The sequence below is a fragment of the Trichomycterus rosablanca genome, chromosome 17 (genome assembly GCF_030014385.1).
Source record: "Trichomycterus rosablanca isolate fTriRos1 chromosome 17, fTriRos1.hap1, whole genome shotgun sequence".
Lineage (NCBI taxonomy): Eukaryota > Metazoa > Chordata > Actinopteri > Siluriformes > Trichomycteridae > Trichomycterus > Trichomycterus rosablanca.
This window is the reverse complement of record NC_086004.1, coordinates 23,729,352-23,747,038: the sequence shown is the minus strand read 5'-3', so window position 1 is coordinate 23,747,038 and position 17,687 is coordinate 23,729,352. Positions and strand designations below refer to the sequence as shown.

The following is a 17,687-nucleotide window of genomic DNA, read 5'->3' as shown; positions in this document are numbered from 1 at the left end:
AGTGAATTCAGCGTCAATAACTTGGAAGCTCATGAGGAAAACCTGGTCATATTTCAAAATAACAGTCTCTTACAGCGAGGTTTTTTTTGGCGATTTTAGAACCCTTTCAGAACCCTAATTTCGTTTGTGGAGTCAGAATAATTGTAATATACAGTCGTTTTAATGTTTCCATTTACTGAACCGTTTTTTTTTTTTTTTTTGCATTTACATTTTCAGCATTTAGCAGACAGTATTGCAGTAAGTTAAGGGTTATGAGCCTTGCTCAAGGGCCCAACAGTGTCAACCTGGCAGTGGTGGGGCTTGAACCAGTAACCCTTTTTCTCACTAGTCCAGTACCTTAACCGCTAGGCTACAACTGCCCCTACTTATTACCTTGTGATTTGTTGGAAATGTAAGCCAAATCTAGCAATACCTTCCAAAAGTATTCGGGACAGGGACATTGTAAGACTGGAAAATTTGTGGAATGATCAGAAACACCTGTTACGGGCAGAGCCTTCCCTAAACTGTTGAAATTGAGTCAAAAGCATAACATTTATTGTATTTACTTGATAACCACCTGTTAGCAATTAGTGTGGCTAAACAATTATATAAACACACATTATTAGGACAGGAGTCTATGTACTTTTGGCTATGCCTGCATTAATCTGTATGAAGCAACAAGTGTGTGTGTGTGTGTCCTGTGATGTCCAGGGTGGTTCCTTCCTCGTTTCCTTCCACAACCCTGACCAGAATAAAGCGGTAGTCAAACAGACAGTGAATAGATGAATTATTGTAGTTAGTTTTTTTTTTCTATTTTTTATTTATGCATTTTCTTCCAATTTAGCGTAGTCAGTTTGTCTTCCGCTGCTGGTGGATCCCTGATTGCAGTCGAGGTGGGTATATTGCTGCTCACGCCTCCTCCGACCCGCGCGCAGCCCTTCTGCGGAACCCTTTTTCACCAATGGACTCTGCACAGGCGCCTCTCTATCTGCTAATCAGGGTCCTTACATAGCATTTTGAAGACCCCACCCACATATCCCGGTCATCCCGCCATAGCAGAACCGTGTCTGCTGCAGGCACTGCCAATTATGCCCACTAGATGGCACCCAGCCGACATGTGGCAACACAGAGTTTCAAATCGAGGAGTTCAGAATCTCGGCGCTGATGTGCTAGCGGAATTAATTTGAGCAATTTAAATTGTATTTGTGTGTGTGTGAGGACTGAATGACTACATACTGTACACTACATATTGCATCACTAAAAGATCACTGGAATAGACCCTCATTTGCATACCGACAGCGTCAATATTGTACAATAAATCAGGGCACTTGAAATAGTTTACTGGAGCTACTGGCCAACTGGGTGTCTACACAGACATGATTTGCTATATCTGGCGGATGGTTCTGTGATGGATTGGAGCCCTGTCTAGGGTGTGTTCCTGCCTTGCACCCAGTGTTTCTGGGGAATAGGACCCACAGCAACCCTGATCAGGATAAGATAAAATGAATAAATAAATGAAGGAAAGGAAAACAACTTGATTTCAGCAAATACTAATAACAAAAGCTAAAAGTAAAAGGTATTTTTGTCAGGTGTTTTATTAATTAATTCTGTAAATATGCAGAATCTTTGAGATGGGAGAAAACTGGAATACCAGATGGTAACCCAAACAGACTTGGGGAAACCATGCAAAACTCCTCACAGTCACCAAAAGCAAGAATCAAACCTTAGATCTTCTGACCATCTGGTTGGTGAAATGAACGATGTACTATTTTAAGTAGTCAGATTTGTGGACATATCCCTGATTTATAATAATTATATATTGTTTGATGTCCCTGCCACACCTGCTTCAGGTTTACACAAGAGTACTAGTCAGCATGGCTCCTATATGCCACTTTAAATCACAGACAGCCGTGTCTAAGTCTTCGTTTTCATTAGATCTCACTTTTTATTTATTTCCTCCCTTTTGCTGCAGGCAATTTTAACACCTTTGGATCTGCCTGCTTCTACTGCTGCATTCAGCACAGACCTCTATTACACCGTCCTCACACTCCCATCCACCTGACGTGCTCATTATTTAAAAAAAAAGCTGTCATAAAATCTCATTAAACAACATACCATCTGTTCAAATCCCCTCGTATTGTTTTTCATTTAATGAAAAAGAGTCATCATGAGGTCAGATCATTATTCAGTATTACACCAAACATTCTGCCATTATTAAAGGTTAATACATCAGTTTAAAATGCACCACTGCATATGCTGAAGAAACCACTTGGTTTATAAGACAAGCTGAATGTTATTATTGATAGCACAATATTATAACAGACAATTCACAACAGCATTGGGGTATTATGGTGGCCCTGGTGTGTTTACAATTTCTCTCCTACATTAATGTTAAATAATGGAGAAAGTATCATTATCTTCTCTTGGTGCTATGATGTCTTCAGCACATTATTATCACTATGAACTGCAATTTGTGACCCGCTAGACTGTAATTTCACATCATAACCTCTATCTTAATCTTCTCAGTGGTGAAAATGTTTTGGTTGATCTCTCAGCTGGGTTCCTGATGATGATTCCTAAATGCACAAAGGCTGTCAGAATAAAAGCTATAGGTGAAAAATAGATTGCACACATTTTAGTACTGGTATTTTGTACTATACTTTTCACAGCATGTATATTTCTAATGTATTTCTGTTGTTTATTTGATTTTTGTTCAGTATATTGTACATTGACCTATCTCAGTAGTCAGCAATATACTTCCTTTATGTGAATACATTTTAATGCCTCAAATTAAAATCGTTTCAGACATTATAGTCCAAAAATGTCAGATAGTGTAAGAATTCAACCACTTCTTTTTAATTAGCTCAGTTGGAATTTCATTTAATTGTGTTCACAGAAGCTCTTCATTAGTCTTTGATGGTAAAGTTCAAGATATGTGAGATTTATATTTTAATGGGTTAGCTAAAGCTCTCACATGGTCATTTCCACTAAGTTTGAATCTCAGCTGTGCTATCAGCCGGCTGGGCTTCTACACAGACATGATTGGCTTTTTCTGAGAGGTGATGGATTGAAGCTCTGTTCTGGGTTTTCCTGTCTTGTATCCAGTGTTTAGAGGTAACCCGGACCAGGATAAAGTGGTTGCTGAAAAAAGGTAAATTAAAAAATATGTGTGGGCTGAAATAAAGACTTGTTTAGTTAGCTTAAATAATTTAGAGTGGATTGGCTGCTATAAGTTGCCCCTGAGTAAATGGGTATGTGTAGTATGTCCTGTAGCATCTTGGCTTATGTGGGCATATTTTGGGTTGCGCTGGTTCCACTGATACCCCGACCAAGATCAATCAGGTAGTTTAAATGAATGATTAAAAGTAAAAGAACTGTTAACACAAATAAATGTCTTCTTAAGTTAAATGCTTTTGTTTATTAAAATGAAACGTCTGTAAATAAGGTGAGGTTTATACAGTGTGTGTTACGATTGGCAGAGCCAATAAAAGGTTTTTTGGAGGAACCACCAGGCGAACACCACACCACAGACACAGAGATTAGTTAGTTCGATTTATTGAAAATATAGGAGGAAAAACATGCCGGGGCAGGAGCACAGGAATGGTCAACGAGGAAACCAAGAGGCAGGGATCGTGGTAGGTGGGACTGCCGGCTGGGGACCAGAAGGCTGGGAAGGAGGCAGGAGGAGCTTTGGAGACACAGCACTGGAACCCGAAGGTTTGGAGAGAGGCAGGAGGAGCTTTGGAGACACAGCACTGGAACCCGAAGGTTTGGAGAGAGGCAGGAGGAGCTTGGGAGAAGCAGCACTGGAACCAGAAGGCTGAGGTGAAGACCGGAGGAACTGGCAGGAACGCTGGAGAAAGGAAGGAGGCGAGAAACCCAGGAACCAGGAGAAAACGAGGCTGGGGTCAGGAACACTGGAAGCATGGGATCCAGGAAAAAGCACAAAGTTCAATTATCAAAAGTTCAATATCAAAAGTTCAAAAAGGTAACCAGGAGAGCTGAGCAGTTCACGCTGACATCAACAGACGATCTGGTGGAGATTGAGAGAAACTGGGGGTTTTTAACTGCTGGTAGATGAGGAGTAGATAGGAAGCAGGTGTGACTAATTAGCCACGGTGGAGATCTATTGGTTAGCTCCAGAACCAATTAAGCTGGTGCAGTTGCAATAAGCGCCACCAGGAGTCACCAAAACACCCTGGGTTGAGCCAGAAGAGAAGTGAGCACAGCAGTGACTCCTAACAGTACCCCCCCTTTTAACGGGCACCTCTAGGTGACCTACCCAGCTTGTCAGGGTTGCCTAGGTGGAATTCCTGGATGAGCTGTGGGTCCAGGATGGCTGAGCGGGGAACCCAGGAGCGTTCCTCAGGCCCATAGCCCTCCCAGTCAACGAGATATTGAAGGCCCCGGCCCCGGCGTCTGGAATTAAGGAGGCGGCGGACTGTATAGGCCGGATGACCTTCGATAAGTCGGGTGGGCGGAGGGGGCTCGGAAGGAGGGCACAGAATGGAGTGGCGAACGGGTTTTAACTGAGAGACATGGAATGTTGGGTGGACCCGCATGTGCTTGGGGAGCTTGAGGCGGACAGCAGTGGGGCTGATAATCTTATCAACCTTGTAGGGGCCAATGAATCGGGGTGCCAGTTTCCTGGAATCGGTGCGCAAAGGGATGTTTCGGGAAGATAACCACACTGGTTGTCCGGGAAGGTACTGGGGGCTGGGTCTCCGATGGCGGTTGGCAAACTGTTGGGTTGATTTTTGGGATTTAATTAGGGCCGCCTTGACAGTGTTCCAGGTCTTCCTACAGCGGCGGATGTGGTGCTGAACCGAGGGAACTGCCAAGTCCCAGTCCTGCTCCGGGAATAATGGCGGCTGATAACCCAGAGAGGCTTCAAACGGAGATTGCCCAGTGGCAGAACAGGTTAGAGAATTATGGGCGTATTCCACCCAGGCGAGGTGAGTGCTCCAGTGAGAAGGGTTACTCGCAGTGACGCAGCGCAGGGCGGCCTCCAGTTCCTGATTTGCCCTTTCTGCTTGCCCATTGGATTGGGGGTGAAACCCTGAAGAGAGGCTAACGGATGCTCCCAGGGCCTTACAAAAGGAACGCCAGACTTGGGACACGAACTGGGGGCCACGGTCAGATACGATGTCCTGAGGTATCCCATGGATTTTAAAAACCTGATCAACTAGAAGCTGGACTGTTTCAAGGGCAGAAGGAAGCTTGGGAAGTGCTAGTAGGCGTACCGCTTTGGAGAAACGGTCCACAACAGTCAAGATGACGGTCATGCCATGGGACTCGGGAAGGCCGGTTACAAAATCGAGGGCTATGTGGGACCAGGGACGCCCAGGGACCGGGAGGGGTTGTAGCAGGCCTGCAGGGGACTGATGGGAGGGCTTGCTCCGAGCACAAGTAGGGCATGCAGCGACAAACTCCCTTGTGTCGGACTCCAGAGAGGGCCACCAGAAAAGCCTCCTAAGGAGGGACTCTGTTCGATTTGCACCAGGATGACAGGCAAATTTGGAGCTGTGGCCCCACTCGAGGACAGAAGACCGCACTGCTCGAGGTACAAAGAGACGGTTAGGGGGGCCATTACCGGGGTCAGGTTCTAGTTTCTGGGCTTCCTGTATGGCTTCTTTAATTTCCCAGGTGACGCTGGCTATGACGCGGTCAGAAGGTAAGATGGTCTCAGAGGGGGATGGGGAGTCACCCGAGGAGAACTGGCGGGAGAGCGCATCCGGCTTGGTGTTACGAGAGCCAGGGCGGTAGGTCAGGGTAAAGTTAAAGCGGCTGAAGAACAGCGCCCACCTGGCTTGCCGGGAATTTAACCGCTTAGCCGTCTGGACATAGGACAGGTTTTTGTGGTCTGTCCAGACGACAAAGGGCAACTCCGTACCTTCCAGCCAGTGTCTCCACTCTTCTAGGGCGAGTTTGATGGCCAAGAGCTCACGGTTGCCAACATCGTAGTTAGCTTCCGCTGGGGTAAGACGTCTGGAGAAAAATGCACACGGATGGAGCTTATTGTCAGGGCCTGAACGCTGGGATAAAATAGCACCCACTCCACAGTCAGAGGCATCGACTTCTACGATGAAGTGTTTGGAAGGATCTGGCTGAATGAGGATGGGAGCAGAGGTAAACATGCCTTTCAGATGGTGGAAAGCAGACTGGGCTTCCGGGGTCCAGCAAAAAGGGATCTTGGTGGAGGTCAGATGGGTGAGCGGAGCAACTACCTTGCTATAATCCCGGATGAACCTCCGGTAGAAATTGGCGAAACCCAGGAAGCGCTGCAAAGCCTTGCGGCATGAGGGAATTGGCCACTCCACCACAGCACGGATCTTTTCGGGATCTGCCTTGATTAGTCCTGGCCGGATGACAAAGCCCAGGAAGGTAACAGTGTCCACAAGGAACTCGCACTTCTCCGCCTTGACAAATAGCTGATTTTCCAGCAAGCGGTTAAGGACCTGGCGGACATGGGTGACATGTTCTTCAGGGGTCTGAGAAAAAATGAGAATGTCATCCAAGTATACAAAGACAAACCTGTAGAGAAAATCACGCAGGACGTCATTCACCAGGGCTTGGAAGACTGCGGGGGCGTTGGTTAGGCCAAAAGGCATGACCCGGTATTCGAAGTGTCCCAGGGGGGTATTGAAGGCCGTCTTCCATTCATCCCCCTCACGAATTCGTACAAGATGGTAGGCATTGCGGAGATCCAGTTTACTAAAGATGGAAGCTTTTTGTAGAGACTCAAAGACAGACGAAGTCAAAGGAAGGGGATATTTGTTTTTCACCGTGATTTGGTTTAGGCCCCTATAATCGATGCAGGGCCTCAGGGTCTTATCTCGTTTCTCCACGAAGAAAAACCCTGCACCCAGAGGAGAGGAGGATGGGCGGATGAGGCCAGCCGCTAGGCTCTCGGAGATGTAACTCTCCATAGCTTCTCTCTCGGAGCGTGACAACTGGTAAAGACGGCTAGTGGGAAGAGGGGCCCCTGGGAGGAGGTCAATGGCACAGTCATACGGACGGTGGGGCGGCAAGGTCAGGGCACGGGTCTTGCTAAACACCTCCCAGAGGTCGTGGAACGTGAAGGGTACCTTAGAGAGGTCTACAGAGTCCTTGGAGGGTGGAGGACTTGGTCGAGGACCAGAGGGATGGACAGCAGACTGTAAGCAACAGGAGTGACAGAAATCACTCCAGGTAGCAATTTTTCCTTGCTGCCAGTCAAGGTGTGGGTTGTGGGTGGCAAGCCAAGGAAAACCCAGAACTAGAGGGGATTTAGGAGTCTTGATGATGGAGAACGTCATGGTCTCGCGGTGGTTTCCAGAGAGAACCAGGGTCAGTGGGGCAGTGCGGTGAGTGATACGGGCAAGGATCCGGCCGTCCAGGGCATGGGCAGTAATGGGAGTGTCGAGGGTCTCCAAGGTGCAGCCAGCAAGGTTGGCCAAGTCTGCATCAATGAGGTTGTCCTCAGACCCAGAGTCAATTAACGCAGAGAGATGTATGGGGCCTTCAGGAAGACAAAGGGTGGCAGGGACCAGGAAACGGGGCCGAGACAGGGGGACCTCAGTGATAGTGCTCGTCAGAGTCCCCACTCCTACTGACGAGCTCTGTCTTTTGGGCGTACTGGACATGTGGCAATGAGGTGTCCCCCCTGGCCACAATAGAGGCATTCACCTGAGAGGAGCCTTTTGGAGCGTTCCTCTGGGGTGAGCCGGGCACGACCAAGCTGCATGGGTTCTGGGGCATTGGCAGTAGGAAGTGCTGGTGGTAGGCCTAGGGGGACGAATGTTTGAGTGGGCCTGAAAGCGATAGGCCTCGGGGTCTGGACTGGGCGTGTTGACCTCTCCAGGCGGCGCTCCCGGAGACGTCCATCTAACCGAATGGCCAGGTCAATAAGTTCCTTAAGCTCGGTGGGTTCATCACGGGCTGCCAGCTCATCTTTGAGGCGCTCCTCCAGACCACGACGGAAAACCCCGCGAAGGGCTTCATCGTTCCAGCCGGAGTCCGCAGCCAAGGTCCAGAACTCCACAGCATAGTCCGCAACCGACCGGGAGCCCTGGCGTAGCCCTAATAGACGGCTAGCGGCGTCCCCAGCATAGTTTGGGTGGTCAAAGACTGCCCGGAACCTGCTGAGGAAGTCCCCGAACGAGCCCACCTGTGGGCCGACCACGGACTGGGCGGCCTCGGCCCAAGTCAGGGCTTTCCCCCTAAGGAGTCCTATAACGTATGAGACTTTGCTGGCGTCTGAGGCAAATGTGACTGGTCGCTGACCGAAAACCAGACCACACTGGTACAAAAAGCCCCGACATTTATCCAGCTCACCATGATACGGTTCAGGGTGAGTGGTGAGTCCCTCCGCTAGGGAATGAGGCGAGGCAGAGGGAACCAGAGCCGGAGGAGCGAACCCAGAGTCTGGGTGAACATGACCAGGGACGTGGGGAGTGACACTGGGATTAGGGGAGGAGATAAGTGCGGCAACCTGTCTGGATACATTTCCCAGCTGTTGGACCAGTTGGCGGTTGCTCTCAATTAGGGACTTGAGCAGTTGGTCATGCTGGTCCAGCTGGGTGGCTTGGTGGCAAAGGAGGGCCTCTAGGGACCTCTGGTCTTCGGAGGGCGGGTTCGCGGGTTCCATAGGACCAGATCGTACTGTTACGATTGGCAGAGCCAATAAAAGGTTTTTTGGAGGAACCACCAGGCGAACACCACACCACAGACACAGAGATTAGTTAGTTCGATTTATTGAAAATATAGGAGGAAAAACATGCCGGGGCAGGAGCACAGGAATGGTCAACGAGGAAACCAAGAGGCAGGGATCGTGGTAGGTGGGACTGCCGGCTGGGGACCAGAAGGCTGGGAAGGAGGCAGGAGGAGCTTTGGAGACACAGCACTGGAACCCGAAGGTTTGGAGAGAGGCAGGAGGAGCTTTGGAGACACAGCACTGGAACCCGAAGGTTTGGAGAGAGGCAGGAGGAGCTTGGGAGAAGCAGCACTGGAACCAGAAGGCTGAGGTGAAGACCGGAGGAACTGGCAGGAACGCTGGAGAAAGGAAGGAGGCGAGAAACCCAGGAACCAGGAGAAAACGAGGCTGGGGTCAGGAACACTGGAAGCATGGGATCCAGGAAAAAGCACAAAGTTCAATTATCAAAAGTTCAATATCAAAAGTTCAAAAAGGTAACCAGGAGAGCTGAGCAGTTCACGCTGACATCAACAGACGATCTGGTGGAGATTGAGAGAAACTGGGGGTTTTTAACTGCTGGTAGATGAGGAGTAGATAGGAAGCAGGTGTGACTAATTAGCCACGGTGGAGATCTATTGGTTAGCTCCAGAACCAATTAAGCTGGTGCAGTTGCAATAAGCGCCACCAGGAGTCACCAAAACACCCTGGGTTGAGCCAGAAGAGAAGTGAGCACAGCAGTGACTCCTAACAGTGTGTTTATTAGACTTGATGTCTATGCCAGTCTGTGTGGCTCTTGGTCAGTTATTCACTAGGTGGCGCAGTGGGTAGCACTGTCGCTTTACAGCAAGAAGTTCCTGGGTTCGACTCCTAGGTGGAGTGGACCGTGTCCTTTCTGTGTTTGCATGTGTGTGTGGGTTTCCTCCGGGTGTTCCAGTTTCCTCCAACAAGTCCAAAGACAAGCAGTCTGACCAGTTGGAGCTGCTAAATTTGCCGTTTGTGTGTGAATGTCCTGTGATGGACTGGCGACCTGTCTGGTGTGTTTCCTACATTTTGCATTATGAACAAGACCCACCGCGACCCTGATCAAAATAAAGTGGTGGTGAAAAAGATAATGAATAAAAGAGTTATGTAATTATGTAATGTTAAAAGACAGCCGGTAGATGGCGTGCTTGTCCCACCTTAAATGTCTGTCATCTATGTCTGTGACCTAAAGCCACTGGAATGTGTTGAGATTCCGGGAAAACCAGTAGAAACCACAGTATAATTCACACGGTTTAAACTAGTGATTTATTGCAGCTGGGGCTGGTGATGATCCTGACTGGTTCTGCCCGGAATGTTGAACAGTTTAACTCAATGAAGGTAAAACCAAGAGAAACCATATTTGTACTTTTTATTCTTCTTTTAATCTAAACTGACGTTTCTGCCAGGAAAACATATTCACATAAAATTCCTTACTATATGTATCATAACACAAGGGTTTACATTAGCACAGCTGGTAAAATGGGCATACTTTGGACCTAGGGTTCAGTGCTTACCTTGGGTCACTGTCAGGAGTTTTGCATGTTCTTACCATGTCTTTGTGGCTTGTTTACTTTAACCTCCTCAAACTTGCAAATGCTGAATTGTTTGCTTCAAGCTGCATCTGGATAAAAGTGTTTGCCCTGTAATGGTTTGGCACCCTGTCCAGTGTGTGTTTCTGACTTGCCACCCGGTGACACTGGGCCCTACTAAGAATAAAGCGGTTGGTAAAAATGAAGTTATTAATTAAAGTAAGTAATTGAGACACTAAATGGCATTGTGTTACTAGTTACAACAACAAAATGAATTTACATTCTGCATTTATTATCATGGATTTAGTCCTCACCTTAGGTCACTGCCTATGACGAGTTTTGCTTGTTCTCCCTGTGTCTGCGTAGGTTCTCTCTGGACATTCTTTTTTTTTTTTACCCTAAAATGCAGTGGATATAGGAAAGTGAGTAAACTGATGAGTGTGTGCTGCCTCGTGATAGCTTGGAGCCCTGGCTGTGGTGTATTGTGTTTCTGGGCGGTACCGGTTCCTCCACACCTTCAGTTCAGATGAATTAGTTAGTTAAAATGAATGAATGTCTCTTGATTTAAAATGTTTGATAACATTATTTTGGTTTAAAAAGGGAACAGCACGACCCTGATTAGGAGTAAGTAATTAGTAAAACTGAATATAGATTTTTGCACCCTTGTAAGTAGTAACTGGCAGTATCTGCTTTCTTAGCAATAACATTAGACTTGCACAACAGTGAGGAATAATTTCAAACCATTCTGGGCTTGGCTGCATGAACAGCCCTCTTCAGGAAATCCTACAACATCTGAATTGGGTTAAGGTCTGAACTTTGACTTGGGTGAAAACAACAGGCTTGTGTGTTGGTGGTCGGGCGATGCAGCAGTCTAATAATGTAGCCCACAATCATGGAGATTTCTAGCACCCGGGTTTTACTGGTTTGGCGAGCATTTAACAGACGCAATTAGGCATATATTAGTGAGCGAGGGTGGTATAGGTTTTTTCCCACATTGCCACTGCAACATTTACTCCTGATGTCTGGTTGTGCTGGCATGAGTAGTGGAGATATAAATAAGGCATAGTGCGGTACTACGTACATGGTTTGGCTCTGTAAAAATCTACTGCTGCTGGTAACCAGCGAACACCTGACCATTAGCTAGTTAGACATCACATTTCAAAAACATGACTTTTAATATGGAAATGCAGCTTTAACATTACAGCTATTCTGTGTCTGTGAGAATTTGTGCTAATTTAGTAAAAAAAAAAAAAAGCATTTAAGAGGTCATGCATTGTTGTTGGAAGACAAGGCATGGCTCAAAGTTGATGTTCCACTTCATTGAGTTCATGAAGCTGGAGCCTATCCCTGCTTTTCAATAGGCGTAAGGCACACAGTAACATCCTGGTTGGGGTGCCAGTCCATCGCAGGGCAGACACACATACACACACACACATTCACCTATAGGGCAATTCAGTGTCTCCAATTAACCTGACTGCATGTTTTTGGACTGTGGGAGGAAACCCACACAGACACGGGGAGAACAGGCAAACTTCACACAGAAAGGACCCGGACCGCCCCGCCTGGGGATCGAACCCAGGACCTTCTTGCTGTGAGGCGGCAGTGCTACCCACCGAGCCACCGTGCCGCCCTGTTAAATTCTACTAAAATAAATACATTTTAAAGTGAACCCATGACTTTTTAACTCATTAGTTTAAAGGCTTAACATTTGGAGAGGTTGTAGAGCTAAAGCTTAAGTAACTTTTCAGCAGTAAATGATTCATCATTGTGCTTAATAAAACTGAATAACTGATAATAATGAAATTCATGCAGTACGCCAATAAAAAAGGAAACATTTTGTACCACTTCAGAGGAAATACGTTTGTTGGATGAAATATGACATTTGATTTTATGCTGACAGGATGTAAATGGAAAGGGAAGTGGAAAATGTACGTTCTGTATAACATCAGTTGAGAGTGTATTTACTCTAGCATGTCGGTGACAAGAATCTTGTCAAGTATAAAACAAACATTGGCTTCGAGCATTCGCTGGGCTGGTGTTAAAGGTATGGCTACGGTAATTATCCCCTGTAGAATTCCGGAGCCTCTGAAGGGTCAGGCGTGACCCCAGGGCAAACATGACCTCCTACCTCAATAAAAAGGAAATATGCTTTCCAGACCCAACAAGTTCTCTGCATGTGTTTCCTCTTCGTTTGCTGCTGTGTATGTGAGAAGATCCTGCCCCTGTATGCATTTCTAATTCTCAACAGTTATTATATGTTATATTATATAAAATGGCATTATATATGTTATAATATATAAAATTATATAGTTTGATATGAGACAAGAAATCAAGTTAAACAAATGAATTGAAAACACTGGCACTGATCATGTGATGAGACTTAAGACCCACTGAGGTGAACTGGAATAATCCCACTTCTTACCCTACTGCTGTATACAGTTAGAAAACCCACGCAGACACGGGGAGAACATGCAAACTCTGCACAGAAAGGACCCAGAATGGACCGCCCCGCCTAGGGATCAGAACCCAGGACCTTCTTGCTGTGAGGCGGCAGTGCTATCCACTGAGCCACCGTGCCGCCTGCTGCCTGTTTTAGTTCATTTTACAAAATGTCCCATTTAGGGTATTTCTGGGTGGTTTCAAATATAATTATTCATAAATACTATTAAATAATAATTGTGTGAATGACAACAAACACATAGTTAAAAACGTTTAGCACCAGCAAACTGGTATTGTCAGTTGAGGTAAAAAAAATGCTATTTTAAATATGTAAGTTGTAAGACACCTCTCAAACAATGAAAGACATCCAGATTTTTCACTTTCTCATAGACATCTAACCACAATGCTTGCATCTTACACTACCATATGAACTGTTTATCTGATATCACCAAAAATATTGTCACAATTTGGATTATTTGTCATCATTTATAAATACTTATGAACCATGGTGAACAATACATCACATTAGTACCTGCCTTTCAGACAGGTTCATTTACACACTGTCTTCATTCTCAAAATGATGAGTTCTGCAAATGATACTACTGGCAGTTAAATAATTAATTTGCATCCAGGATCTTTCCCCCAAAAAACTGGTAGAAATGAATTCTGTGTAGAAATGAGGGATCTTGACACCTGGACCTGGTTAGATTCATCAATAGCACACATTTACCATTACTACCAACTACCAACCAAGTAGAAAAATCCAACTCATGAAAAACTTACTGTTCTGTGGTAGGGCTAATAATCCTGCCTCTTATGTGAAATCTGAGCTCTTTCCTGGAACCACAGCAGGAAGTGGTTAAGTGGGAGGTGCGGGATGACTTCCTGTGGAAATGGATTCCTAGGCAAACTGAATCAGATAAAATGCACTACAGAGTCTGTTGCTTCTTGTCTATCGATAGAAGAATACGTGTCAGTGCAGGTAAAATATAGACATATAGAAAGTAGCCAGGGTCTGCTGTTTATTACAGTGCACTGCTTTTATATATGCTTCTTAATTAATGAGTTTAGCTGTTTCAGCTATGCTCAACCTGAGCCTTGACCTCAAGCACATTAAACATCTTTGGAATGAATGGGAATGTCACTTGTGAGCCACACCAGTCCCTGACCTCCAAAAGCTCTCTTGAAAAAATGGAAATGAATTCTAACATAGACTCAAAAACAGCATGAAAAGCCTTGCCAATGAAAGTGGAGGCTGTTGTAGCTTTAAGGGGCTGGGAGGTTGCTTAATATTTATGATCATGGTTTTGAATGTCCAACAAGCTCTTGATCAGGTGTCCACATAATTTGGCTATAAAGTGTATTTTAAGAGGTTAAAACCCTCCTGAAATTATGTATACACAATATATGCATTAACACATCTTGATAACTAACAAATGCATTTATGGTTGGATAATCTTATTACTTTCAATTTAGCGTTTAGCCCTAAACTATAACAATAACAAATAAAATAGTTAATCAGTAAAGCCATTTCAACAGAATGTGGCGCTATCACGACGTTAACAATAACCTCTATCTTAGTATGTGCACTTGAAAATGTTTCAGAATCAGGGAAAGACTTTTTAACAAGGCAGACATGCAGTCTATTGATCTTGTAGCTGTTGTGATGCTTCATTGGTGTGAAATGCAAAAACTCCCTCTGCAGCAGTAACAACATCTTCTGTGTTACCCGGTCTTTACCTGATGAACTCACTTTCCTTCAGCTGCAGTTTTGTGTTTTGCTGAACTGGCACCTGTATTTAACACTGAAACGTATGCGTCAGCTTTGCAGGTCGTGCATTCTGCTTCCCAAGGATCCCGACCGAGACAAAAGCGCAGATTTTTTCTGTAATTCGTCTGTGAATTTTCATCTGAGCTTGGGCAAGAATGTGGGACCTAAAGAGAAAGGTGAAATCAGTGCAAAAACACACAAAGAATAGCACATGCAGACTACAAAAGCTAAATCCCTGACATTTTTGGTGTAGTATTTTTTAGGTCCTAAAAAGAGGACGTATGGTCACCCTACCATACATACCATAGTATCAGGCCAGCTAGCTATTATATTATTTCTAATACAGCAAGTTAGCTTACATTGTCATAAGTACACAGAGATGAGATTTCAGTCTCTTGAGTCTTGAATTGAATCATTACATTATATTCCATTCATTTACTTTAGGTTCATGGTTTTGATTTCCATAGTTGTGTTTGACCACTGGAGTTTCTAAAATGTACTTAATGATAGCCACACATGGTAAACCCTTTAATGTTCTGCTCAACCATTTGATTAAGCTTACTTTGAGTCTATATACTTGGGTAAAAAAGCTGTTTTTAAATAATCTTGTTTGGGTCGTATCTACTCATTGGCTGACGTGTTAAACTCAAAAATTGGTAGATGGTTTTAAGAAAACATTTCTAACCTACAGTGTATCACAAAAGTGAGTACACCCCTCACATTTCTGCAGATATTTAAGTATATCTTTTCATGGGACAACACTGACAAAATGACACTTTGACACAATGAAAAGTAGTCTGTGTGCAGCTTATATAACAGTGTAAATTTATTCTTCCCTCAAAATAACTCAATATACAGCCATTAATGTCTAAACCACCGGCAACAAAAGTGAGTACACCCCTTAGTGAAAGTTCCTGAAGTGTCAATATTTTGTGTGGCCACCATTATTTCCCAGAACTGCCTTAACTCTCCTGGGCATGGAGTTTACCAGAGCTTCACAGGTTGCCACTGGAATGCTTTTCCACTCCTCCATGACGACATCACGGAGCTGGCGGATATTCGAGACTTTGCGCTCCTCCACCTTCCGCTTGATGATGCCCCAAAGATGTTCTATTGGGTTTAGGTCTGGAGACATGCTTGGCCAGTCCATCACCTTTACCCTCAGCCTCTTCAATAAAGCAGTGGTCGTCTTAGAGGTGTGTTTGGGGTCATTATCATGCTGGAACACTGCCCTGCGACCCAGTTTCCGGAGGGAGGGGATCATGCTCTGCTTCAGTATTTCACAGTACATATTGGAGTTCATGTGTCCCTCAATGAAATGTAACTCCCCAACACCTGCTGCACTCATGCAGCCCCAGACCATGGCATTCCCACCACCATGCTTGACTGTAGGCATGACACACTTATCTTTGTACTCCTCACCTGATTGCCGCCACACATGCTTGAGACCATCTGAACCAAACAAATTAATCTTGGTCTCATCAGACCATAGGACATGGTTCCAGTAATCCATGTCCTTTGTTGACATGTCTTCAGCAAACTGTTTGCGGGCTTTCTTGTGTAGAGACTTCAGAAGAGTCTTCCTTCTGGGGTGACAGCCATGCAGACCAATTTGATGTAGTGTGCGGCGTATGGTCTGAGCACTGACAGGCTGACCCCCCACCTTTTCAATCTCTGCAGCAATGCTGACAGCACTCCTGCACCTATCTTTCAAAGACAGCAGTTGGATGTGACGCTGAGCACGTGCGCTCAGCTTCTTTGGACGACCGACGCGAGGTCTGTTCTGAGTGGACCCTGCTCTTTTAAAACGCTGGATGATCTTGGCCACTGTGCTGCAGCTCAGTTTCAGGGTGTTGGCCATCTTCATGTAGCCTTGGCCATCTTCATGTAGCGCAACAATTCGTCTTTTAAGATCCTCAGAGAGTTCTTTGCCATGAGGTGCCATGTTGGAACTTTCAGTGACCAGTATGAGAGAGTGTGAGAGCTGTACTACTAAATTGAACACACCTGCTCCCTATGCACACCTGAGACCTAGTAACACTAACAAATCACATGACATTTTGGAGGGAAAATGACAAGCAGTGCTCAATTTGGACATTTAGGGGTGTAGTCTCTTAGGGGTGTACTCACTTTTGTTGCCGGTGGTTTAGACATTAATGGCTGTATATTGAGTTATTTTGAGGGAAGAATAAATTTACACTGTTATATAAGCTGCACACAGACTACTTTTCATTGTGTCAAAGTGTCATTTTGTCAGTGTTGTCCCATGAAAAGATATACTTAAATATCTGCAGAAATGTGAGGGGTGTACTCACTTTTGTGATACACTGTATATGTCAACTTGAAGCTAGAAGCTGAAATCATTAATGAAAGTTGCATTATTTTTGCAACCATCTCAGCTGTTTGGTAGAGGCTCTTAAAAATACTGAGTGCACTAGTAAAAAATGTTTGTTGTTGGTGTAGTCCCAAGAAACTAAGAAATGCAAAGGAATAATTTTTTTAACACATTTGCATTTATGATACTTGGCAGACTTTCTTACCCAGAGTTAAAAATGCTTAAAATAAAACAGAACATCCATAACGTTGGCAGCATCCCAAACTACATACAACTGTGCTAACGTGTAAGTCAAATAAATGCGCAATCAAGATGTTGGCAGCATTTTAAACAATATGAAGCCAACAGTGTTTATTTTATCACTAGCCAACTACCAAACCAGCACGCTAGTGTTTAATAGTAAAATACAAACATATGCCACAATGGCAAGATTTTATGTAGGTAATCTTGGCTCAAAGAAATGGTCAAATCCTAGTTTTATTGGGCATACATAGAAATATGTGTTGTTTCAGCAGTAATACAGTGGTACCTTGTAACTCAACATCCCCTAAACTCAAAATCTTTTCGTCAAGAAATTTGTACCCTTAAACTCAACGTTTCCTCTAAACTCAACGTGTTCAGTTTCTTTAAAAACTATTTATTTAATTTCAAATTAACAATAACCAGCCGCGTCATCAAAGTGTGCATATGAGACAAATCTGCATTTGTAAGGAATAACCGTCAAATTCACTCTGAAAGCTCCACATGTATCTGTGTTCAGCTGGATTTTCCTCACTGTTTTACTTTTAAACTTGTGTTACAGTCGGGGTTCCGAAAATTGTAAGAATCAGCTTTTCTGAGAAAGTCTAAAACGTTTATCGTTAGTGCAAAAGCTAATGTGCCGCTTCTTATATGAATGTGCCTTTACTAAATTGAATACATTATTCTAAGAGCAAGCAT

At 44.8% G+C, this 17,687-nt stretch overlaps 1 protein-coding gene across 1 annotated transcript in view; it reads left to right on the top strand.

Moving 5' to 3' along the window:
- Positions 1-9,962: 9,962 nt before the first annotated feature.
- The window catches only part of rbms1a (RNA binding motif, single stranded interacting protein 1a), a 53,121-nt gene continuing 45,396 nt past the window's right edge, over positions 9,963-17,687 (top strand). Inside the window, exon 1 of the mRNA XM_063012403.1 lies at positions 9,963-10,012. Within this exon, the coding sequence (XP_062868473.1) occupies positions 10,007-10,012 (6 nt within the window). The 5' untranslated portion in view covers positions 9,963-10,006. The remainder of the gene's footprint in view (positions 10,013-17,687) is intronic.